The sequence below is a fragment of the Dasypus novemcinctus genome, chromosome 11 (assembly GCF_030445035.2).
Source record: "Dasypus novemcinctus isolate mDasNov1 chromosome 11, mDasNov1.1.hap2, whole genome shotgun sequence".
NCBI classification, from domain to species: Eukaryota; Metazoa; Chordata; class Mammalia; order Cingulata; family Dasypodidae; genus Dasypus; species Dasypus novemcinctus.
The window spans coordinates 23,651,168-23,676,925 of record NC_080683.1 but is presented as its reverse complement, the minus strand read 5'-3'; the positions used below and the strand labels follow the sequence as shown (position 1 = coordinate 23,676,925).

Genomic DNA, 25,758 nt, shown 5'->3' with positions numbered 1-25,758 from the left:
GGAGAGGGAGGGAGTGGAGCATATGGGAATCCTTTATATTTTTATGTAACATTTATGTAATCTAAAACTTCTTTAAAAATAAAAAAAAATTAATTTAAAAAGTAGGAGTTTTTCTAAATTCAAATTCATCTAAAACTTTATCTTCAGTGAGACATCTGGCATTGTGCGTGTTGTATAAACTCCATGACACGTTTTTTAAAACTTTTCTGAAGAGTGGCAGGGGATACAGTTGTACCAGATTTCATAGCACAGTTGTTCCCTCCTCCCCTCTCCTTCCTTCACTTTATGTAATCATGTTTTCTAATACATATTTTTGCAAGGTTTAGTCCAGGCATATGTCCTCCTGATCCCCAAACCTCTGACAGACATTCGTATTTCTGCCCCATTATTTGTCCTCCCTCTTCTGTCCAGCCAATCTCAATTCCACTCATATTTCAAAGCTCCTTTGATGTTACTGAAGAAAAGGAATTCATTTCCTTGATTAAGGATATTGAAAAAGTAGTCCTACCAAAGGACAGAAACTTGTCAAATTGATGAGAGGATTTAGCTAGCATTCTGGGGAAGAAGGAGTGACATGGCCAAAAGGAATGTCAGGCTGGAACCCAAAGGAGACAAGGGGAATAAAATGGATCCCACTCAACAAGGAGAGAAAGGAGAGTGGGAGAAATATGGGTGTCCTTAGGGCATAAGTGATAATCAAAGCATACCAGATATTTATATACAAGTGGTAAATAAGATGTTACACATACTTCTGACAATTTATGGTTTGGTGCCCCTACTGTAAATTGGAAATAAAAACTTACAGTCTGACCTTAAGAAAAATGCAGTGTATTGAAACAAAACAAAATCAATACAAATCACAAACAAACAGCAATAACAGTAACAGTTAGCAGGGCTGAGATAGGGAACTATCATTAATCTCCCCTCTCCACACATGCACACTACCTGGCGTTATCCTCTGCCTGAAATTAAGCAGTGTCTGGAATTAAGTCACCTCCAGGAGGCAGTAGTAGCTCAGGGTAGAAGGGGCGGGAAGTCCAGTGTATGGAATAACTGAGGTTACAAAAGGCTAAATGTTCATTGGTTTTATTTGGAGTTTCTGATATTCACTTTAGTCATAATGTTCCATGAAATAGAAATCATGAAGTTATGGCCCAGTGCTTGGGTAGACTGTTACTTGTTAGTATATGAAAAATTAAATACTAATTAAGAAACCTTGCTTTATTTTCAAGGAGTTTAATATTTAAAATTGGCAATGATATAAGTAATGGAGTTAAGCTTTTTAAGTCCAAGAAACTTCTCTTTCAGGCTACAGAAAGTACACTGTGCATGTAGTACTGAGACATTGGAACTTTTAGGTAATCTCTGAGAAATCAATGAAGTTGAAAGAGAAAGTAGTGAAATGGAATAGGGGAAAATATCTTAATATTCAAAGGGGGGCAGTGGGGAATGAGGGATTTTAGAAACTCTAGTTTTCTAAATTATATTTAGCTAGATCACAAACACGTTTCCATGTTAAAAAAAAACACGTTATTTTTTAAAGTCAGATTTATCAAGCTTTAATTTAAATATGATAAAATTCAACCTTTTCAGATGTACAGTTTGGTGACTTCTGACAAACATATACTGTTGTGTAGCCACTACCATTACCTGCCCAAATTTCCTTGTGCCCCTATTTGGTTAATTCATTTTACCCACCTCCAGCTCCTGGCAACCACTATCTAATTTCTCTCTCTATAGTGTTTCCTTTTTACCAAAATTCTATGTAAACAAAATCACATTGTGTGATTCATCCATGTTGGTGTGATTATCAATGGATCATATCTTTTTATTGCTAGTAAGTATTCCATCAAAAGGATGTTTCAAAATTTGTTCATTATTAAAGATCTGAACAGTTAGCACCAAAAAATTAAAGTGGTCATTGAAATGCTGCATGTGTTCAGTAAGCGGTCTGAGTAAAGTAACATTATTTCCTTTTATAAAAGTAATTAAAGCAGTAGCAATGCAACTTAATATAGGATTTTAGCAATGCAGCTGACAAAATCTCTTATAATACTATGTGATAAATTGGTGAAAAAAATGAGCAAAAAGATAGCAGAATAAGGTAAATTTATAGCTGGTTGTACAATACCCAAAGTGGATTTAAGGGTAGTTGTCAACTGTGAGGGATGCCTCCAGTGGAATGCTGCAAGGTTCTTTCATTAATCCCATTCTGCTCGAACTATTAATTAACAATGTGATGAAAGATATGGAAAAGGCATCTCCTGTTTTTTAACTGAATGGCCAGCATTAAAATGGAAAGGAAAATTCCTGCCTTAGATAACAAGCAAAGTTCTGAAATACCTAATATAGTAGACAGCTTAATTGGTGGGCCAAAATCAATGATACAAAATTTAAGGGAGATTAAGAAAAACGTGTCCACTTGGATAAAAAGCAAATTAGTGTTGCAGTATACTGAGGGAGATATATGGCTTTAGAGCAATAAGTAGGAAAAGGTTCACAAAATCAGTGAGTCTAAAAAAAGCAGGAGTCAAAATTGTGGGTTTGGATGAGAGTGAGTCAGGATCAGAAGCTTGAACTATTTCTCCCTTGCTCTCTTGCTCTCCCTCTCTCTTGCTCTCTCATTCTCTACTCTGGCTCTCTCTCTCTCTAATTAGATTCCAGCTCATTAATTTCACTTTCCTATTACTAATTTCACACTGAGGAGCAGGAAGGTTCTGACAACTGTCTGTGAACAATGCAGTCACCTGCTGAGAAAATCCAGACTGCTGTAGTTTATGGCACCTATCGTTAGAGAAAATGTAACTTATATTTAACAGTCATCTTAATTTTATTCATAGTTTTAAAAACTCCTATTTTATTAGACTTCCCAATTAACATTCTCTAAAGCCTCTTTCTGCAACATAAAGCATCTCTTCAAATTAGCTCAGTCCAAGATGGTAGGGACTGTTTCTTGGATCCAGAGGTGGATCTCTACTTGCCCCTGAAGTATTAGGGTGTGGTCTCATTTCAGTGACTGGAAGGGACGCACCAAGGTAGAGCAGCTGTTTCTAGGGAGCTTGGGCATGTTATGCTGTGAGTGCTTTGAGTATGCCTGAGGACTTGTTTGGTTCGCCTTTTTATAAAGTGGCATCCTAACCTCTTCCTAACCAGTGGGCTTCACTTGGTAAGTTCTACTGTGAAAGCCCTTGACTTTTTAAAAGGCAAGTGTTTAGCTACAGCACAAACAGTGTTCTCTATCATCGGGTGTTTAAAAATGAAGAAATGGACTCAGAAATGAAACAGGTAATAGAGGGAAGAAAAGACACTGCTATTTGAAGGAATAAAGGATGGGCCTTTCTTCGTCTTCCCCCATGTGGTTTCAATAATAAAATATTACTAACAACCCATTTTTAACTCAAAAAATGTGTATACTTAAAATACTCGACATTAATGATGAGGTCCAATCAGGAAATTTATATTTAATAGAAAATTTACTTCTTTTTATACCTTAAGTGCATTTCTTGCTTGTAGCCAGGGCCTTACCTATGTTTAACTTTAAAGCATCCCAAAATTTCAGTGATAATTTAGAATATAAACTAACATTGAATTCCGAATGGCCATCTTTAAGAGCCACAAGAGATATGTGACTTTCCTTATTCTAAGTAAATATGTTTTACATTTCACTAGCTTCGTCAGATCCTTCTTAAAGAAATGTTTTAAAACTATTTCCAAATTGCTCTAATTGTCCTTCAGAAATGCTTTATCACTTTTTAAATTAATCTGTCTGAACTAATTTAACTTAAATCAGTAAAATAATTTTCTAAAACACAGCTGTAGCAGTTTGATCTGGTACATGAATTCCAAAATTCAATATTGGATTATGTTTGTAAACTGGTCAGTACCTAGGCATGATTAAATTATGATTAGGGCTTTAACTGGGCCACGTCATAGGGTGTTGAGTCCCTGCCCCTTGGTGGGTGGGGACTCACACATGGCAAAGGACAGAGTTGGATATTTTGATGCTGGAGTTTTGAGCTGGAGCCTGGAAAGTGAACACTCAGAAGAATCCAGAGGAACAGAGATGGCTCCTTAGACATGGCAGAAGCCCCGGGGCAAGAGACAGAACTGGTTGCCTGATAGTCTACAGCTGGCCTTGTGGAGAGAGGCAAAGCCTAGAGAGCCTCCTAGTCTACAGCTGACTTTGTGCAGAAAAACAGAGTCAGTGAGCCTGGAGAGAAATGAACCCCAGGAAGAGAGGAACCCAGGAAGCCTGAACCTTAGCAGACGTTGGCAGCCATCTTGCTCCAACACACTGCAAAAGACTTTGGTGAGGGAAGTAACTTATGCTTATGGCCTGGGGACTTTAAGCTTCTATCCCAGATAAATACTCTTTATAAAAAGCAACCAGTTTCTGGTATTTTGTATCAGCACCCCTTTGGCTGACTAATATAACAGCCTAAAGCAAGCTTCTATGGAATCTTCCCCTGAGTTCTTCCCATCTTGGCAAAAGAGTTAAGCTTGGGATCTAGTGCATCCTTTTCACCTACTAAACAAATACTGATTTAATATGCACTGAAAAGAAAATAAACGTCTCTGCCAGTAAACACTGGGTCACTCAGTTGTATCTGCCAACCATGGATGGATTTTCTAGCTTTTTCTTGGAGTGTAAGAAGATGGAAGTAATAGATACTATTTATACTACAAACTAGAAGACTGAAAATCAAGAGAAAATAGCCTGCTATCCTCTTTCAGCTAGAATAAAAAGCTAATTTCATTTTGTAAAATGTCAAGTTTCTATCTGGAAAGTGTTTGACAAACAAATTTCAGTTTTCCTCCACTTCTGGCAAGTGTGATGGCTGAAATAGAGTTTGGGCTATTATTCCTTATTCCTATTATTTTGCGTCATTTCAATGCATGCTTCCTATCATGCAACTTTTATTTCCCTAATTGCGTACAGATATCACTGTCACAACCCTAGGTCTGCCTTTTGGCCTCTGGGAAGCAGGCGGTCAGCAAGATTTAAAGGCAAAATAAACCTCCCTTTCCTTCCCTTCTGGATTATTCAGCTACTGCCAGGTGTAGGGCCACATGTAGCCCCAGGCTCAGTCTGTACCTCCCGGTACAGTTCTAGATGGCTGCCAGAATAATGCCTTCACCCCGATAACTTAAAACTACCTGGAGGGAAGGAGGCTGGAGAACAGACCCTGGAGAACACAAGCAAAGCATTGTGGGGCTTCTCCGCAAAATTTCCTTTCCTTTCAGAGCTAGGAGGACCAGGCACTTGGAGCCCCTGAATAAAGGCCAAGGACAGGAGCTCTCACCTGGGGAAAGCAGCTGGGGACTTATCCTTCCAGAAGTTTATGGCACCTATTCTTTCTAGCCTAATTGCTGGAAGTAACAGAAGGATGGAAAGACAGGCTGATTGTGCTTAGCTTGTGGATAGTATATATTGTCTCAGGGTCCTAAGTTCTTTAAAATGGAATTTAATTAAAGCACATAATTAAGGTGTGTAGCTCTCTGGTAGAAAGCAGTCTGAAATCTACTCCCTGGCAAAGACCTAATAGCACTCAGAAATGTTCCATGGTTGCTTCGGCAGGTGGGTCTCAACTCTAGATGCGTATAAAAATTACGCCTCCCCCCACCCCGCCCAAAAAAAGAGCTTATTTTTTAAATCCCACCACTGAGATTCTGATCTTTTTTTGGTCTGAGATGGGTCCAAAGTGTTTTTTACACAGTCTCCATTCCACTTAAATGCAGTCCAGAAGTTGGATGTGTTCCCTCAGGGGCAAGAAATAACACCTAACTACAATATCTGCTTTACTCCCTAGGGAAAAGAGGTTGAAGAACTTCTTTGGCATTTCCCCCAAGAACTTCTGCAGAACATTAGTTCCAAAGGATGTTAACAATTATTGTGAGAAAAAAAGTAATAAGTAAACTCTTGTGATTAAGTTTTGGAACCACAGGGCTAAGCATCCCCTTGATTCAAAAGAGAGGTCCTGGGAGCCTCTGATATGCTAATGGGCATTGTCATATTTCAAGAAGAGTACTATTGTCAGGGTTTCTTGAACCAAAGAAACAAATCACTTTGACCTTGAAGGACTGTCAAGGAATACCTCATAGAACTAGTTTTCTCCGGAACTCACTTTGGGGAAATGTGTTTATGACCCTCCTGACTCTGCCAGACTGGGAGATGAGTGCCCACCCTCTGTCCTAAGAGAACAGTCCTCAGGGCTTCTTCAGCCACTTACTCTGCTTCCCAAAGGGGAATGGGTCCTCAAGATTCTGTTTTACGTCAACCCAACTCATTAGCAAAACAGACTAAGGATTCCATCATCGTGTACATATTAGGAAAGACCAAAGTGAAATACATCTACGTTAACATTGTGTAGGGAAAGACATTTTTTGACATCTGTACCCTATTTTTTACTCCTGGGGATTTTCGGGGATAAAAAAATCATCTCCTAAATTTAGGTTCTTCTTAGATCACAATGAGACACATCATGTTTTCTATTTGGAGTAGGGGAATGGAAATGCTAAGTTTAGGACTTTTTTTAAATCAATTTTTTTTTTTAAATCAATTTTATCAAAACTCTGACTTTTTAAAATAGGTTGATAGAACATAAAGAGAAGAAATGAGATCATTTGGAGACACAGCATGAGTCATGATTTGAAGTGCAGAAGTAAATCAAGAATGGGGTAAAATATCTTTGGTCTAGATAAGGAGCCTTGGGGATCATCCAGGCTACCTGCGTCACGTTAGAGATGAGCGTGTAGAGGCTGGGGAGGTCGAGTGTTACTCTGCTTCCACACATGGAGCTGGTGGCCAAGAGGTGACTAAGCTATGCCTCCTGACTTCCATCCTGAGTGCTTCACACAGTCTAATGCTGTCTCCCTGTGGCCCTTCCTTTATCCAAAGTTCAACAAAAATGGAAATTCCTTAAATAAAAGTTTGCCAAATTTCTTCCCCAATGTATGCATCCCCAAATTGTTCACACACATAGTAATTAAAGGACCACATTTGCAACCTGCTAATAAGAAATGGTTGCCTCGGGCTTCTGTTGTTTCAATTAATAGTCTCCTATGTGCTCAACCTAAAAATCCATAAAAATGTCATCAATTGACCTTCAATGGATGCTTCTACTCTGTATGTATCTCCTGTAGCATTTAGTTTGGTGCCTTGCAATTTATGCAGGATAAGAAATACTGGAAACTGATTTACTAATTTCAATCTTAATGTTAAATGAATGTAGGAAATTTAATATAGATTCATACAAGAAAAACATCAGTGGTTACTCTTGTCTGCTAAGGAAGCAAAATCTGTTGTCTATTTTACTTTTAGTCTGCATTTTTGTTAGTGACAGTTTCACTTCAAGGGAGCTGTATTTCCTCTTTATTTAAATATAAATATAAAATTGTCCTTCCTTATCTATAAGGAAATATATCAATAAGGCCTGACCATTTACAGTTCGGTTTTTCCAGAGTGTGACAGTCATATTTGGACTTAAAGTTGAAATTTTATTTCAAGCTTAATAAAGCTGCTTAAGTTTGGGAAACACTGATAGGAATTTTTTTCTTCATAATTCATGACTGCTTTTTCTGATAGGCTTAAATAAAATGATTTTTGAGTTACCTTTGAATTGGCAGAACACCCTGAAGGAAGCCTAATAATTTTATTTCTTAAGTGTTAAGCCTAATTGTGTAATTTATTCCATGATGTTTTCTTTTGGGACTAGAGATTTAATTGAAATCTCTTCATTTCTCTTCTGTCACTAAACAGTGCTTTCATAAGATTAAGAAACTCATTCACTGCTGATTACCTTCCCTAATCACTTTCCCATCCCAAGAAGATGAAAACACAAACAAAAACATATACACTGTAGGCGCCTTAAAGACCAAATATGCTCACATTTAAATAAAGACAAGCATCCTCTCTTGAGCATATTGTCAAGTACATAGCTCTCAGAAGACACTAACGAGTTAACTGTAATTCACATCATATGTGAAACAAAGAGGAAATGGGGACGGTTAGTTCTAGGGAGAGAAAACTCAGAGCTGCCTTTAGATCTTGGGGGGAGGAGGGAAACAAGATTAAACTGACTCTGTAAAGCCCCCAAGGAGTGGAATCTTAGAGAGACAAATGTTACCTCAGTGGAAGGAAAGCTTTTTTAATAGAGTTGACCGGCGATAGAAAGGATGCCTGGTAGGAAGAAAGCAATCTATCACTGAAAGTTTTCAAGCCTAGGCTCTGTGACAACTTGACAGGCATGTTAGAGAATCCAAATGTTGAAGGAAAATAGAAAATGCAAGGAACTTTCCAACAATGAGAATCAAGGACGAAAATTTAATCATCAGCAAACAGGTAGATATCTAGATCTGCCTATATATTTTTTACTTCAAAGGAATATGGGTGTTAAGTGGGTCTATTTCTAAGAAGGTGTGATATCAGCACTCTTTTTCACTTAAATGTGTGAATTAAGCACTTGATCATTTTCCTTCCCCAGCTCACGGCCCAGTTAAAACACCATGGCCCGGTAATGAACAAGCAGAAAACACATCCAAAACCCAAGTGAGATTTTAACATACTTTGCATTTATTAATATATATTTATTGGACAAATACTATGTGCCTGGTTCTTTGGGTAGAAAAATGAAAGCCTTTCCTGGGTACCCAGGTCTTTGGCTGTACTCTGCTTCATTCTCAATTGTAGAATCTCTCTCATATGTTATAACTCTTTGTAAGTGTCTTCCACTTTAGATGAGCGGCTTTTAAAGAATGGGAAAATACCTTAATCATCTTTGCACGTACTGCCATTGGCACAGTTCAATAGATAACATTTCAGTCTCTCAAGGTGGATGCTGAGAAAAAAAATTCTCTACTTTTCAGATAGGCCATGCTCTCTGAAATGAGCATTCAAGTTAGGTTAATTTCATCCTTACTCATGTTGTCACACCTGCAGTTGTTTGACTTCACATTCAAGGAGATTATAAGAACATAAGTGACAAAGATGGGAAAAGTTGTTAAGATTTTCCGAAAGTTCAAAGAGGGAAATCCCAAGCATTTTAGGAAATGAGGGTTCTGCTTTCCTACTATTATTGTAAGCACAGCTATTTCTAATGAAAGGTCTGTCCGATCTGGCACCATAAAGGAGAAACAGATCTTTTCAGTGAGAAGGGAATTTATAATGAGTGCACAAGCAAGGAACTTCCTAAAACTAGTTTAAAGTGAGAATGGGAGCTAGAGTTTTTATAGGCAAAGGAGAGGACTAAGGAAGAAGAAAGATAAGAAAAAAGAAATAAAACAAGTGATGCCAGGGTCTTGTGAGGAGGGAATATACAGTTTCTTAGTTCTGTGTTGTCTCAGGCACATGCTTTTGTCTTCCTGGTTTTAGTGGCTAATTAACTACAGTTTATATATTATTGTGTAGGTGCAAGGTCTTTATGGCTTCTTTCTTTGCTTACCTCGCAAGGATATTAAGTGTATTGTTGTTGTTGTTGTTTGTCTTGAGGAAAGTTAACAAAATTACTGGATTATAAGGTGCTTCTGACATTATTTTGTCTGGTTTTACTTTGAAATGTTTGTTTTTGTAAGTAAAATTGAGAAAGTAGGGTTGGTATTTTTAGGGAACTAAGTGCAGAGAGAAAACTTTTTAAATTAGATTAATAGAAAACCAGTAGTGTATTAAAATTTTTAAAGTTGCTTAAGTGAAGAAATTTTTTAGGAAACACGTTTTCTAACTATCGCTATCTCAGCTGAGTCGGGTCTGTCTGTGAAGCCCCACACAGTCTTGGTCTAACTGCCGTGGCCATTCCCAGGAACTGCGGGTCTGCAGCGTCTTCTGCAGATTTCAATCAAGCATCTTTTCCCTTTGGGTAGGTGTTGTGCTGTCTGCTGTGTTCTGTACAGCAATAGACACTTTTGATGGTACTCAGTAAATTATAATGAATAAATTTGCCTCCTGTCATTTTGATGGAAACAAACAGCATTTCAGGCTGTAAATCGAAAGGACAGTCACTGCTGTGTATGAGGTTTCTGAAATCCTACTGCTATATAGCACCTGCCACAGAAAACAGAATGCAGCTCTCTGCTTTGCAAGGCCAGATCATTCCTTAGCTTTACCCAGATATAGTCAATCTGCTGAAAGTAAGCCACAGATCTCAAGGCTCCAAATTCACCCCATATAAAGTGGTATTCGAGTAGTTGGCCTTGGGAAGGAATTGTTGACTTAATACAATAATAGCACAATTTGACATTGCTAATTAAAGTGTCCCCTATGCATATCCAATCACACTCTCTCTTCACTTAACTACCAGCAAGGACTCAGCAAATTTCTATTAATGCCTCTTTTAATAAAGGCACATTTTAAAAAATACACCCTTCTAAATTCAGTCTACATCAGATGACTTCGATTTAGGTTTTTAATTGGAAATGTCAATCATATATCTTTTGTTGAAAATAATATAGTTTAGGAAATTTGCTATAAATTGAATTTGGCGAAGTGATTTTTTATCATCCATCTATCTTCCATTATGAAATCAAAAGATTTCATCTAAATAAATAATCTGGTATATAGTTAAAGCAAAATAACCAAAAATTTGGCAAACATTAAAAAAGGATAATAAATGGGAAATCAAAACTTTCTGATATTCAAAATACACAGCATATAAACTGTTATGCTAAAATGTTTATAGATGATGCATATGGCTATATATTTCAAATTGTGGTGTTTGACAATCAGCAGTCATATATAATCGTGAGTTTTATACCTAAAATATAATCTTCCTCTCTCTCTCTCTTTTTTTTTTTTTTTTACGAGAGGCAGGGGGAATGATATACCTCATATTTAACTCTACTCTTGGTAATGCGAGATTAGTTTATTACCATATTCTGCACAGGGAGGTAAATAAGAGCATATAAATCTCACCAAGGAAATGTTCAGTTGAAGTTTAGAAGTGGAAGTTTTCTCTAAACAGTTCTGGGATATTAAGTTGACAATTGACTCAACAAACAAGCAGATTGTGTCTATGAATGATAAGCAAACAAATGGTTTGCCTATTTATTTCACACAGTTGCTGGTATTCAATTTACATATTGATTCTGTGTTTTGTTTTGAACCTGATAAAGGATAGGTCATGGTCCCATGAGGGCTATAGCATCTGTACTTTGAAAGAAACTAGTAGACATGACATAGACATCCCAGTTCTTGTAATTATAACAGTAAACTGTTTCTCCTTAGAGTAAATTTGTAATCTAACAAACTTTAAGTTCAGAGTTGAACTTGAATACAATTGTTAACTTTTGAATTGAACATCTGTAAAAATTATAAATCCTTTTAGTGTATACAAAACAAAAACATGGGAAACATTTGTACAGATGTGAAAGTGGAGCCATCCATACCTTTTAAACTTGGATCAGAGATGGACGTAAATAATGCATCATTCATTGAATGCTAGCTTTGTATTCTTTATCTCATTTTAGCTCATCACCACCATATAATGGAGGGATTCTTATCCCATTTACAGCTAGGGAAATAAAAACTTAGATTGCATAATCTATCCTGAACAACCTAGCTGACACATATAAGGGTCTGGCTGAGAAAATGGTTCTGTTGACTCCTATGGCTTTTGTTCTTAACTTCTGGACAATACATGTTCCCCCAGTTTTAATATACTCACTTTCATTAACCTAAATGAGTAATAGGAGAAAAGTCCTGTGAAATATATTCTATGTTTGTACATTTTTGGAAGAAAAACACTAAGTTTATTTTCCAGAGATTTATTTAACATCATGAGACGATTTGTGACATATTAGAAAAAAAATATTTTATGTAAAAATCTTTGACATTGTAGACCAAATCCCAGCTTATTTAAACTTCCATTATTTTATGTGAGTACCCTCCTCAACAGTCTGAGGATCATTAAGAGGAACTGAAAATATTTAAAAATTTAATGTATATTAGGCTTTCCTTAGCATTATTTTTTAAACCAAATGATAATAATTAAAAGAAGATAAAATATTTGTATAGTAATGAGAAATATCATGTAGGTATCAGAAATTCTAAAGGTTTCAAACTATAAGTCACCTAAGAAATCATCATGTTCTTTCCCATATTGCATCAAGGGCATCAATTAGTCTAGAAAAATATTCTATTTTATTCCAAAGCATCTCAGAAAAGGAAATTTAAAATCTGCTTTCAATAATATATTCCAGGATCTTTGAAATATGCTTTTATGGGCTGACTTATAAGAACCTTATGCTATTGAGAGAAGCCTATCTACAACTTCCAAATGGGTAGCAATTATTAACATACTCATGGAAAATCAGTCTATGATATGCTCTTAATTTCTGTCGTATCTCTATCGTTTCAACAATTTACCTCATTACAGAACTGTTCAATTGAAGGATTTCAGAATCTTGATCCAGAAGTGCTAAATATTGTTTGAAATAATAGTGTTTATTTCATCAAATCATGTAGTTATACAAAGATTTTTAATTTTCCAATCTCAAATGCTTCATACATTTGTTATTTCTCAATTTGACCTTGGATACTTAGAATTTCAAAAAATTCAGTCACCGTATGTATATTTAAGTGTTATCTCTAAATGGAATTGTAAGAAGAATGCTAAAACTTCTGAGTTTAGAAGATGGCTTAACAATTTAAAAGAGAGTCCAAGCAATTCAGAAAACCAATCTTACCTGAAATGTGTTAAGTGTCTCTGGATGTCAAGGTCTAGAATTGGAGTGGGTCTGGAGGATCCCAGCGGTGATCTATCTTGGCTCAAGAGGTCTTGGAATTCTTTACAAATTTGTCTAAAACAAAAGATTCAAAACTGTGATTGAGCTCAGGAAATGAGGCTTTCATTTATGATATTTTGCCAAAAGTTTATTCTCTTTTTGAAAAAGGACTAGATAAAATGTCATAAACCACTTCCAAAATTCCATGTACAACACACAGAGGAGGTTCACATTGGCAATTTTGCTCTCAAATGCTATAGGATGAACGTAAAGCTTTTAAAGCAAATAATAGTCCATGGGCATTGACAACATCAATGTTCATTTTTAATATGAATATTCATTGATTAACCTCAGAATAATTTTTAAAGACCATATTAAAGGACCACAATTAATATTGGCTTTTAAAAATGTTAAATGTGATTTTTGCTATCATATCTGTAAACAAGTTTAATTAAAGCTATTGGCTTTCTTCAGAGCCATGATTCAAATAAATTTCAAAAATCCTTTTTTCCTCAATATTTCATTATAATTAAGACTCCTGTGGACTAATGTATTTTAATATTGGAAGAAAATATTCACTTATCCATTAATTAGGCCACTGGCTTCACAAAAATCATGTTATGTCCCATGTAAGTTTGTTTCCTGCAAAAGGAAAAAAAAGTACCCTCAAAAGCACTTTTCTGCTGTCTTTCTTGCTTTACATGATTATGCTTTCTGGGCACTGGCTTCAATTTTAATTACAGATTACTGTATGTTGGATAACAGTAAAGCCCTTGTGATACTTGATTACCTATTGCTGAAATCCATAATAGCAGAATTTGAAAGTAGTAGAACATTCTTTTAACAAAAAACAACAACAAATGCTAGATTAATGCAGGAGCAGAAGAATGAAGCAAAGGACTGCTGAAGAATTGCTCTAAAACATTAGCCATATAAAGTGAGGTCACATAATATTCAAGGGATGATATGACAGCAATTAGGCTTTTTGCCTGATTTTCAATGGCCAGTCCCCAAATGTAATCATGTAGCTCTGACAGTGATTATCAATGTAGCCAAAAATATATAAAGAAGAATCATATTATCTTAATTATTACAAACCACTACAGGGCTCCAGAGTATTTGAGTCATAAACAAGTTACAAGTTACTAAATAGTGCTAAAGTATCTTGAAGCACAAATAATTTATCACTGAGTTAAAATCAGCAGAGCCTTGTTTATTAATAGGTGTTTAAAGTTTAACAAATTCTGCTAAAGTTCATTTGTGAGCTTTCTTATAGACAGTGAGCCTCTGATTTATTGTCAGGGTTCAAATCTTGTGTCATTTCACAGAATTTGCCTTCTTCATTTTTACAAAAGATGAGTGAAAGTAAGGTTATAGGGAGAAAGCAAGCAAATAGGCAAAAAATAAGAAACAGAACTAAGTCCTCATCTGCTCTAAATAAAACAGGATCCTCTCTCTTCCCTGGCTAAAATTCTGGTTGAGTCTCAAAGATAAAAATTGTTTTTAAGACTTGCACATGTGTAGTGTTATTGAGAATATTTGCTCTGAATTTCCCCACTTATTCTGTTCTGAGTAATACTCAGTAGGGTGAATTTTAGGTGCATAGTTTATATTTTAACAGATTAGGTGTCAGCTTACCCTGAGTGTTTGATACCTTTTGTGGTACATTATCATCTGTTGTGATATTTCATATAATTAAACACATTGTTATCTTTGTTTTTAGAAAAATTCTAACTTAAATTTTAAATATTTCCTCCTGCTATCACTCTTCAAATCAGCAATACATATTAACACATCAGAGACCATCAGTATGATACAAAGTGAGAAGGTAATATTGGAGTTATTTTAAGACCAGTTTTAAAATTTTCTATCAGATTAAAAGGAATTAACAAAATTTAAATAAGGATTGAAACATTGCCTTAATTCTTGCGGAAAATATGGAGACTTATTTGGAAATTGAATAAACTAATTTGTGAGTTGACAAATCCACTTTCCTCTTATATAAACAATAGAGTTACAATAAAGTTGGCAAATAAATGAGAAAAAGGCAATATGTGGAGGCATTTAACTGATGCAAAGCAATTTAATTACACTACACATTAAGCTGCATCAGGACATGAATTAGAATTCTCAACCTCAATACTTAATTCTGTTGCTTAACTCACTGGTCTACACAGCTTTTAGACTTAAAAATAGATAACATTCCAGTAGATTATAAAGTAAAATATCAGTTATAATCATCATCTCATTATGATAGAGAATTATTATTTTATGATTAGTTTTATTATTATTTAAATTACTTGTGAACCTGCAATAAGAAACACATTTCTCAAAATAAAATGTCACATTATAAATTATATAACCCAAGATGATCTTTGATGAGTCATAAATTCTAACTTTATCACTTATGTCATTGTTCTCAAGGGCATAAAGTTTTAGTTGATGACTGAATTTAAACTTCTATGTTTCTCCTTTTGATGATCAATATTATGGTAACACAATCAAAATCCATTAAAAATTGTTAACTATTTTTGCTTTACTCCAGTGCAGACCAAATGCTAAGCATGTTTATTTCTTAATTCAATGAAGAGGTATAAATTTGATTTGTTCTCCACAAATCAAATAAATACATTTTTGTACAGTATATTTTTAGAGCTCAAAAAATTGTCTAATTCAGTTTCTAGTCCTCCTCTCAAATAATTGTTTTAAGTACATTGAAATATTTAGTTTATCAAAAAAAAACATTAAGAACAAAGAGGAATTAGACTAATGGCAATCATCAATGGGCCCTCCATACAGTTGTATACTTCACAATATAATTAAGTACAACTGAATCTGTAATTTATTGGCCTGAAAAAGAAATATGTAATCCAATCTGCCACATGGAGATCAGCAAATGGATCTCTCATCCAGTGAATTCTGGATTTTGATATATTTTGGGTAACATTGTCATAGTCTGATGGACAAAGATGAGCTATAAAATATTCATGTAGTCTACTTAATTTCAACTTTGAGACCTTAACTGATTAAAATAGCCACTTCTTTTACCATTGGGAAAAAGTCAGAAACTCTCAGAACCCATGTTGAGTCCATTCACATGTTGCAAAAAAGGCATTGTATTCTTACCCATCCCTTAATTTATCTACTTAAATTGATTACTAGCTGTACTGTGTATTTTTCCTATGACTGCATAGTCTCTAATTCTCTATTTCCTGTTTCACATTGTCTAATAAGAAGATGGAATAGTTATGAAACACCAAAAAATTGAAAAAATTATAAAGGCTATCTCCTAATTTCTAGGTGTTTATGGAGATTTCTTTTTTTTGAAAACAGATCTATGTTCTTTTCTGTAAAATAATGTAATTGGAACCAGTAAACTCAGTCCTTATTGGCATTTAATGGTCTGCAAATATCCAGTTATGGATGGAGGCATCAAAGAAAGTAACATGTTTTTATAATGTCTTATGAAATCAACATTTAAAATATCATCCAAAATAATATACATTGCTTAGACCAGGGTAAAAGAAAATTTCTATTGGGTGGTGATAGAATCCCCTACACTAAAATAAATGCCTCAGCATTGTTTTTTTCCAAACTACTTCTACCTTTCTTACTTCCATCAAGTTCTTCTAGTATTTACCTCTGTGAAAACTAAATCTCGACATCAATCTGAATGCACCCAGACACTCCCAAATACATCAACAGTGCTCAATTTAAAAATTATCTCAGAGCACCCAAGAAAATGGGACCTTATATCTGACATGTTGATGATGGCATTGAATAGTTACATAATCACCCACAGGGAGTGGGAGAAGGAAAAGCACTTATCAAATTAGGGGGTGAAAATTGTTGAATACGCACAATAAAGCCATAACCAAGTAATTCTGAGGTAGTAAATCGAAGATGCATTCCCTTGCGTTAATTTATAATAGTGTCATGCAGGGGTATGCCATGTTTGAAAATCTGCATGATCCTGCAAGATAGAATGATATTATGCTTTGGGATAGCTCAAGAATACTACCTAAATTCTAGTACAATGTATTTCTCTTTATCTGTAACAGGTCTTTATCTTTGTCCTGGGGTATTATATTAAGGATTCAAACTAACTTTTTTTTTTTTTTTTTAAGATTTATTTATTTAATTAATTCTCCCCCTCCCCCGGTTGTCTGTTCTCTGTGTCTATTTGCTGCATCTTGCTTCTTTGTCCGCTTCTGTTGTCGTCAGCGGCACGGGAAGTGTGGGTGGCGCCATTCCTGGGCAGGCTGCACTTTCTTTCGTGCTGGGCGGCTCTCCTTACGAGGCGCACTCCTTGCGCGTGGGGCTCCCCTACGCGGGGGACACCCCTGCGTGGTGCTGCACTCCTTGCGCGCATCAGCGCTGCGCATGGGCCAGCTCCACACGGGTCAAGGAGGCCCGGGGTTTGAACCGCAGACCTCCCATGTGGTAGACGGATGCCCTAACCACTGGGCCAAGTCCGTTTCCCTCAAACTAACTATTGATGAAGACGTCCTTGGGTCAAGAAACTATTTGGGAGAGAAAAAGATAGGCAGAGTAGAAGCAAAGATCCCCAGGAGATAAACCCTTCAAAAGGTCCAGGTTTAAGTCTTGCCAATAGCAAGTTTTCAGGAGATTTCACAACACAAAGTTTATGCCAAAATTGTAAGTCTAAATTTTATACCTGAATTATATTTCCTTTTTCCTATTTCTTGGTCTTCATTCTCTTTCAGCTATCCCTCTCTCCCTTATGGCTTTGCCTTGCCTTCCCCTTCTCCTTTTGCCACCACCTTTTTTTTTCTCTCCTCTTGGGGGCAGGGAGAGAGAGCCTCTCAGTACTCTCAGAAGACCAATGCATGAATACAACCCTGGACCCTGTCAGTAACAGCCTTTAGCAGCACATACCCCAGCTAAGGGAGGCTTCAGTGTCCTGGGCAAGTCTGTTGTGCTATGTAACCCTGTAAATCTGTGAAAGGACTTATGTGACAGAGTGGATGGAAGACTAAATATTTGGTTTTGGGTTTATCGTTTCAGACCAGGTTAATCTGAAGGATTTTGCGCTAAAACTTTTGAACATGACAAAGGTTTCTGCCAGGATTTCACACAGCAAACAGTACTTTTTTCCATTAATTATCATTTGATGGGATTAAGAAGTCAATTAAGCCAAGCTTCCCCTTTTGCCTACTGTATCTCCCATTATTTTAATTTGCATCTTAATTGGACTTTTTACAATTTTCAGAAACTCTCATATGCATTATACCTTTCCTTTCCACAATATCACCGTGGCAGTCATGGAGAAACAGTACAGGGATTATTAGCTTCCTTATATAGAGAAGAAGATGGGGGGACTGATGGTGATCCTTGGCCCCAATGGTCTCTCTCCTAATAACCCTCACCTATCAGGGTCCTCCTCTTTTGCCACATTCCCCAAACACTCTTAGTGTTTTGGGATCTTTATACCGCTTTTGTAAGGTACAATATCTTAGACCAAAGTACATAGCAATCAAAGCCATTATGTCTAGAATCTATACATCCTAAACATGTTTTTCTCCTTAGAAAGTTCTGCATATTCTGCAAAGACCCCTAAGAACTTTGAGCAGTAAAAATGTTAGGCCATCGCTAATCAAGGGCAATTTGTAAGCCTTGCCAGGGACAAGGGGAGCAAGGTCTTTGTTTGGTATAGCTAGCTGCTATTGGGAAGCTTTCCCCCTCACGCTCCCACCAACCACTTGTTTTACAGAACTGGTGCTTTACTGACTGTTTCCTTCATTCAAAGAAAATAGGAAAACCGAGGATTAAGGCACACAGAGGCTTCCCCATTCTGCTTACTTGGTCGCTAGGATCATCTTTTTTCTTGCTGTCTGTTCTTTCTGTTCCATATGTTGTCTGGCAAGATGTTCTCCTACTGCTTTGGCTGGAAACTCTGTTTCACAAGTGTAGCCAAAATCCCGAGCCAAGTGTAACGCCTCCCCTGTTGGCAGATAATACAAGTCAATTTCCCAGGAATGCTCAACCTCAATAAGAGAAATATCTTACATTTTCCTCTGTCTTATTCCTGACTGCAGTCCCATTCCACCAACCAATCCAAGAGAAAGGACTTTTTTTTTGGAAGAGGAAAAACTGAGGAACAGAGAAATTATTTACCTGGCAAAAGCACATGGGGAAAAAACCAAAACAGAATCCAGGAGTTTTGATACTCCTTGCATTTCAGGACCAGACTAACATCCACATTAACACCATAGGAAAAAAGCTCCATGGGCATGCTGTTTTGTTGCTGCTGAACCTACCACCTACTCTCAGTATTTCTGAAATATTCAGATGTATTTTCCATGAAGCCTATTGAACTGTCTGGAATTGGGTCCAAATAGCTTTCAAATAAATTGGAGTACTTTGGAAAGCAAAACAATTGAATTATATCAATGTCATAACATTACATAGCTGAAGACAATGTAGTATGTAATTACAGAACTGGTGTTATCAGGCCTTCTGGAAGGCTTCAGCACATTAGACCACTATGTTCAATGCTTCTTCATAATAAAATCACAGATAACTTTTGTTCTTTCATGAAATCAGTGGTCTTAAACCTGAGAATTATTTTTTTTAATGAGGCAAAAATGGCTTATCAGCCAAATGAGATTTGATGATGGAAATCATTCTGGAAGGAAAAGGTTAGTATTTTTTCAGCTTAAGAAGCTTTCAGTGCACTTAAACTGAGTCACTATCAAGGGCACTAAAGATTGTCCCTGTCCCTTGGAAGATGACAGTCACACCAGTAATAGACACTGTTAAAAATCACACTTCAGTAGTCCTTTACTCTGCATCTACTGTGTAGTAGAAGTATCAAATGAGTGTGAGAGGCAAAATGTTTTACAGAAGGTCCAAGATGGAGAGGGTGGTAATTATGGACACGTGATCCAACAGCCATATGGTTAATCAAATTTTACCGTGAAGAAATAAAGAAGAAGCGGTGGGAAGCAGACTTGGACACAGTGGATAGGGCGTCCGTCTACCACATGGGAGGCCCGCGGTTCAAACCCCGGGCCTCCTTGACCCGTGTGGAGCTGGCCTACGTGCAGTGCTGATGCGCACAAGGAGTGCCCTGCCACACAGGGGTGTCCCCCACATAGGGGAGCCCTACACGCAAGGAATGCACCCCGTAAGGAAAGCCGCCCAGCATGAAAGAAAGTGCAGCCTGCCCAGGAATGGTGCCGCACACACGGAGAGCTGACACAACAAGATTATGCAACAAAAAGAAATACAGATTCCCAGTGCTGCTGACAACAAAAGAAGCAGACAGAAAGAACACGCAGCAAATGGACACAGAGAACAGACAACTGGGGTGGGTGGGGGGTGGTGGGGAAGGGGAGAGAAATAAATAAAATAAGTCTTTAAAAAAAAAGAGGTGGCTGGGGAGTGGGTGTAGCTCAGTAGTTGAGCACCTGCTTCCTATGATGAGGTCACAGGTTCAATTTCTGATACCTCCTAAAAATAATAATAACAAACAAACAATAAAAAAAGACCAAATCATATGAAGCTTGTTTGGTGACTGGCTGAAGTAACAGTCTAAAAAAGCAGTGGATTTGATCCTGCTTAATACTCACAGAATAATAGAGTATTCAATGAGTTACTACCAGGAAGAAATTAAAATGGTTAATGTGAATAAAGTATAGGGGAGGAGGAAAGTTTATAGATATACAAAGTAAATATACAAAATAGGTCAGCTAACATCGATGAAAGTATCCTCTGTAAAGATTCTATTTTTTTTCCTAAAGAGAAGAAAGATTAATCTTTTAGTTTGGAATAGGTAATACTCATATTTATAAAGAATGACATCTTAGTAACATTTTAGCATAAGAACTGAGAAAGTATAATTCTGAGAGTAATTTCCCCTTTAAATTATCCTTGAATAACTTGCCTTTCTTACAAGGAAAAATTTTTTAAATGTGAATCAATTCCTATGGTTTTTTACAAATATTTTATTATGAAAAAATTTTAAACATATAGCACAGTTGGAAGTATCTTATAGTGAATACTCATATGCTCACCTTTAAGATTTTATTAAACTTTATTATGTATCTATTCATCTTTTTTATATCTCTATCCATCCTTCCCTTGGTTCTGTTTACTGCTTCCCCTCTTGCAATGTAACATTGTTATAGGATATATAGTGATGCTACATCAAAAGAAGTGGCAAGTGGAGACCCTCTGATGTGTATCTAAAATTGCATGTGTCATGCCATAAAATCTTTGTATGTGAGGACCCAGGGATGAATGAATGAATGAATGAGTGAACGAATCCCTGAATTAAAATATACATAATATTTAGAGATGATGACAAAACTAAAACTAAATCCTTAATAGCAGATATCTTAGAATCATCAGCTTTAAGAAAAATAGAAATTTTAGTATCAGGAAAGCATATGAATAATCCTCTAGAGGATTTGACTGACTTGTGATAAAGAAAAACTTTGAGCTTCCCTGTCTCTGTGGTGGGAAAAAATGACTGTGTGAACTGTGAGCTGAAGCAGTAACCTGTGGTTCAGAGTGATCAAGGAAGGTCCAAGAATGCTTTCCCTCCTATGACCCTAATAGTAAATGTGGTTGCTGTTGCCTTACTTCTGTAAGAATTGAAATAAGGTGCTCTAGTTCTTTTTTTGTTTGTTTTCATAGTGGATTGAAGCTCTCTCTTTATTTCTGTGTATTGGCAAACTACCTCTTTTTCTTTTTACAACTGAAGCAACACACTGGAAAGGCACTCCATTTCATTTCACATCACTTGAAGAATTACATCTTTAGGAAGTAGGATGAATGGGTCTTTGGGGGATGGGGCTGGTGCTTGGAGAATGTTCTCTCAAGTACAAGGCTTCAGGCTCTACATACCAAATAAGAATCCTTTTCCTTCCAAAAGAAATGGAAACTATTGTGGGATATTAAATTTTCCAGTAGTAGTAGCAGTAGCAGAGATTGCTGACTCATACTGAGTGACTCAAAAAGTAGATAATTTCTAAACATGGGAAGGATATAAAAAGAGAATTTGCTCCCTGCTTCCAGAGGACTCATTTTTCCACACTCCAAAACAGAAAGTGAAAAACTAGAGAAAAGTATTAGGAAAAATTTAAATGATAAACATTGATGTGTCCCAAAAGTGGGAAATTAATGGAAAAACATTTTCTGAGGAAAAGCTATTGACTCATTTTACTGAGATTCTCAGTTCCCAGATTATTTTACAAAATGCAGAACTAAATGCACTGTTAAATATATATAAATGCACCTGGTTTTCAGCCTTTTAGACAGTCATTAAGGTTTTTTCCTTCCTTTTAAGTTATTGCATTTAAGGGGAAAATGTATGTCAGACAAATAAAAATATAAATCTAACACTTTTTTAAAAATTATAAGATCCTTCTACGTTATTATTCACTGGATAATTCTTACCAACTATTATTATAGCAATAGTTCCTTTAAAATGTTTGGGCCTAGCTTAGTGTTACAGTGCTCATTGTTATTAAATAAAGGCAACAAATTCATATTTGTTAAAATCCAGCTGCATATCTATGATTTCAATCTTATGATATGGGGATATATCACATTCAAGTCTATCTACTGAATTTTTCTAAGAAATACCTATTAGAAATCAAATTTAAGAATAATCTTCCAACCTGGATAAGATAGTACATGAAACATAATTTTGAAGCTTAAGAGCAAAATTAATGTATCTGTTAAAGGATTGCCAAAATATTCTGAAAGCAATGCACTCTACAGCACTATGCAGCACATGATTCATGATATGGGTAGGTGACTTATAATGTTAGTTACCCAAGCTTAATAATGATTTTGTTCAAATATCAATGCTTGGTTTTTCAAAGCAGTAGATTTTTTCCCCATCTCATATCCTGCACTTTAGCACAGCACCTGATTTGTAATAGGTACTCAGTAAATATTTGTTAAATGAAAAAGCTATCAAATACTTTATTGGTTAATCATGACAATATTCTTGTGAAGCCCTCCCTCCAAAGAATATAGAGAACTACAACAAAAAAGAATTGTTAGAAAGAATTAAATATATAGAACTGATGAAAGTAGAGTACACCACTATATTAGTAGAGACATTTACTATACTTAAATTAATGTGTCTTTATCATTGTTACACATGATGATAATCTAGGAGTTCATTAAAAAACAACAACACACATTACCTCTTTCTGGACTCCATGCTACATCAATTAAACAGAACCTTAGGTCGCAGGACCTGCTCTTGGAGCAATTCTATCAAGCCAGCATTGAGAATCACTCTTCCCATTGAGAATCATTCTTCCCTGAAAGTATAGGGATTGACTATGCACCTTCCCCCAAATACAAGGATTCTGTGTCTTACACAAAGGGAAGGTAGACACCATGGAGTTAATTTAAACTGTAAGAGTCTCTTTCTAGCTGAATTTTTGCATGATAAGTTCTGCCTTGTTTGGGTGATACAGTATAAACTCTAGAAACAATGAAGGAAACATGGTAATAAAACTAGAGACAAACAAACAAAAATCCCCAAACAAACAAACAAAGTAGAGACAGCCCTTTAGGAAAACAGATATCAGTCAATTGAAAAATTATATTTGAATAGGGGGATTTAGTATAAGATGAAATTTCAAATTATTAGGGAAAAATGGATTATCAGTAAAAGCTGTTGGAACAATTGGGTGGTCGTCTGGGAAAATGAATAATGTTGGATCCATACCATACACCTAAGAAAAAAGCAAATTCCAGATGGACCAAAGATTCAAACAAAAGAACATATTAGAAAACCTATGCAGGTTGATAAATGCAAAAGTGGAGAAAGCAGAAACTTAGTGCTTGAAAAGCACATTAGATGAAGCATAAACTTTGAAAAAGAGAGTACAAGAAAAAAAGAAAAGAGAGTCATTAGGAAAGGAATGCAGGGACATTCTCTTAGGAGAACAGCACTATTTGTAAGAGTGAGCAATGAACCTAACCAAGGGGGCAAGGACAGGGCAGAGTCAAACACTCATGTGCTGCAGTCCCATGAGTAGGAGCAGCAGCCAAGGACATTCCAAGCATTCAGTCATACTGAGCATTGTGTGGAATCCGGTTCTTCTGCCCCTTCATACAAACATCTTTTACCACTAAAATTGAAATAAATCATAAAATTCAGGTCAGGGAAGTGATATTAGGAAGTAAGCAAAAGATTTAAGAAGATATCCTTTAAGTTGGTGTCTAAAGAGAATATTTTATGATACAACCTCACAGGTTCATTGAAACCAGTTATTGAAAATTCCAATGAATGCTGGTTCTTAAATGTTAGATCACAATTAGCTTACTAATGCAGATTCTCCCACTTAAAAACTACTCTGTGCCTAGAGTAACAAATGTATGAATAAACCAACACCTACCAATAAAAAGGCCATTTCTCCAGGAGATATCCTAAAATGAGTGACTCACATTGGCTCTGTTAACATTTAATTTATTGAGCAAATTTACACTGACAGCTTTGAAAAGCAAAATTGTGCCCCAAAAGAATTTAATGTTGGAATGTTTATATGCAAAAGGAACACGAGAGTTTTGTAGTGATTTGGTCCTTCTGGGTGATTGTCTAACTAAAGTTCCACTAAACTGAGCTATTGTGGCAAGGGTTCAATGCATTATCCTTTTTATAACACACACAGTTTAAAAGGACACTGCAAACCTTTAGCCCCAGTGAAGCACTAACCAATGTGGAAATGTGTTGTCTGGAGAAGTCCAGTAGAAGAGCTGTTTTGGGATGTTTGTCTTTTTGGCCCTAAAGTCATGACATGGGGTGTTCAAAGTCAGCCTTAAACTCCAGTTAACCCCACCCCCCACCCCAAAAAGCCCATTTCTGAGGCCTGAGCAAGGGCAAAACAGAATATCAGTTGACCTAAATTCCTTGGAAAGAGTGACTAATGTTGAGCATGTCCTGTGCAGGTTTTATAACTAATGCCTGGAAAATGATTCTGGTGTTTGGAGCCTACATGCATCAAGCCATGAACAATACCTTTTGCTAAAATAAAAAGCCATGGACTTGGAGAGATAAGAATACTTATTCACTGTTGGTGGAATGTAGAATGGCACAGCCACTGTGGAGGACAGTTTGACAGTTCCTAAGGAAGTTAAATATAGACCCAGCAATACCATTACCTAGGTATATACCCAGAAGAACTGAAAGCAGTGGCACAAATAGACATCTGCACACTGATGTGCATAGCAGCCTTGTTCATGACAGCCAAAAGTTGGAAACAACCCGGGTGTCCATCAACAGATGAACGGATAAACAAATTGTGGAGTATACACATGATGGAAAATTATGTAGTGGTAAGAAGAAATGAAGTTGTGAAACATGACAACATGGATGAACTTGGAGGACATTATGTTTAGTGAAGCAAGCCAGACACAAAAGGACAAATGCTATCTGATTGCCCTATTATGAGCTAAATATATCATGTGAAATGTGAATATGGGTAGAATTGTATATATAAGGCAATTTTCGTTTGAAGCTGAACAAATATAAGTTACTACTACAAAATGTTAATATCAGACCAAAAAAAAACCTTTTATACTAAGTGAAGGAGACCAGAATACTACATATGGTTTGATTCTACATACATGGAATACAAATATAAACCAATTTATAAAGATGAAATGAGATAAGTGGTTATGTAGATCTGAGGAAGGAATGCTAAGTCATGCAGTCTTTCTTTTTGGAGTAATGAAATTGTTCAAAAGTTTTTGAGGTGATGAATGTACAACACTGTTATTATACTAAAAACCATTGATTATACACTTTGGATCAAACAGCCAGAAATAGCAGCTATGTACTGTCGGGGAAGCATAGAGAGATGGAGAGGTGAGGAATTTTCTTGTTAGTTTCTCTGTTTTTTATTATTATTATTGAAATAACGAAAATGCTCTAATAGTGATTGAAGTGATGAACACACCTCTATGTGATTATACCAAATACCATCGACTGTACACTTTGGATGAATTGTATGCTTTAATAATATGTATCAATAAAATTGATTTGTTTTT

At 36.1% G+C, this 25,758-nt stretch overlaps 1 protein-coding gene across 1 annotated transcript in view; it reads right to left on the bottom strand.

The window, feature by feature from the left end:
• Positions 1 to 25,758, bottom strand: part of TFAP2D (transcription factor AP-2 delta) — a 50,763-nt gene that overhangs the window by 4,016 nt on the left and 20,989 nt on the right. The window contains exons 6-7 of the mRNA XM_004468913.2: positions 18,538 to 18,679; positions 12,676 to 12,789 (exon numbers count right to left, since the gene is read on the bottom strand). Of these exons, the coding sequence (XP_004468970.1) occupies positions 12,676 to 12,789; positions 18,538 to 18,679 (256 nt within the window). The remainder of the gene's footprint in view (positions 1 to 12,675; positions 12,790 to 18,537; positions 18,680 to 25,758) is intronic.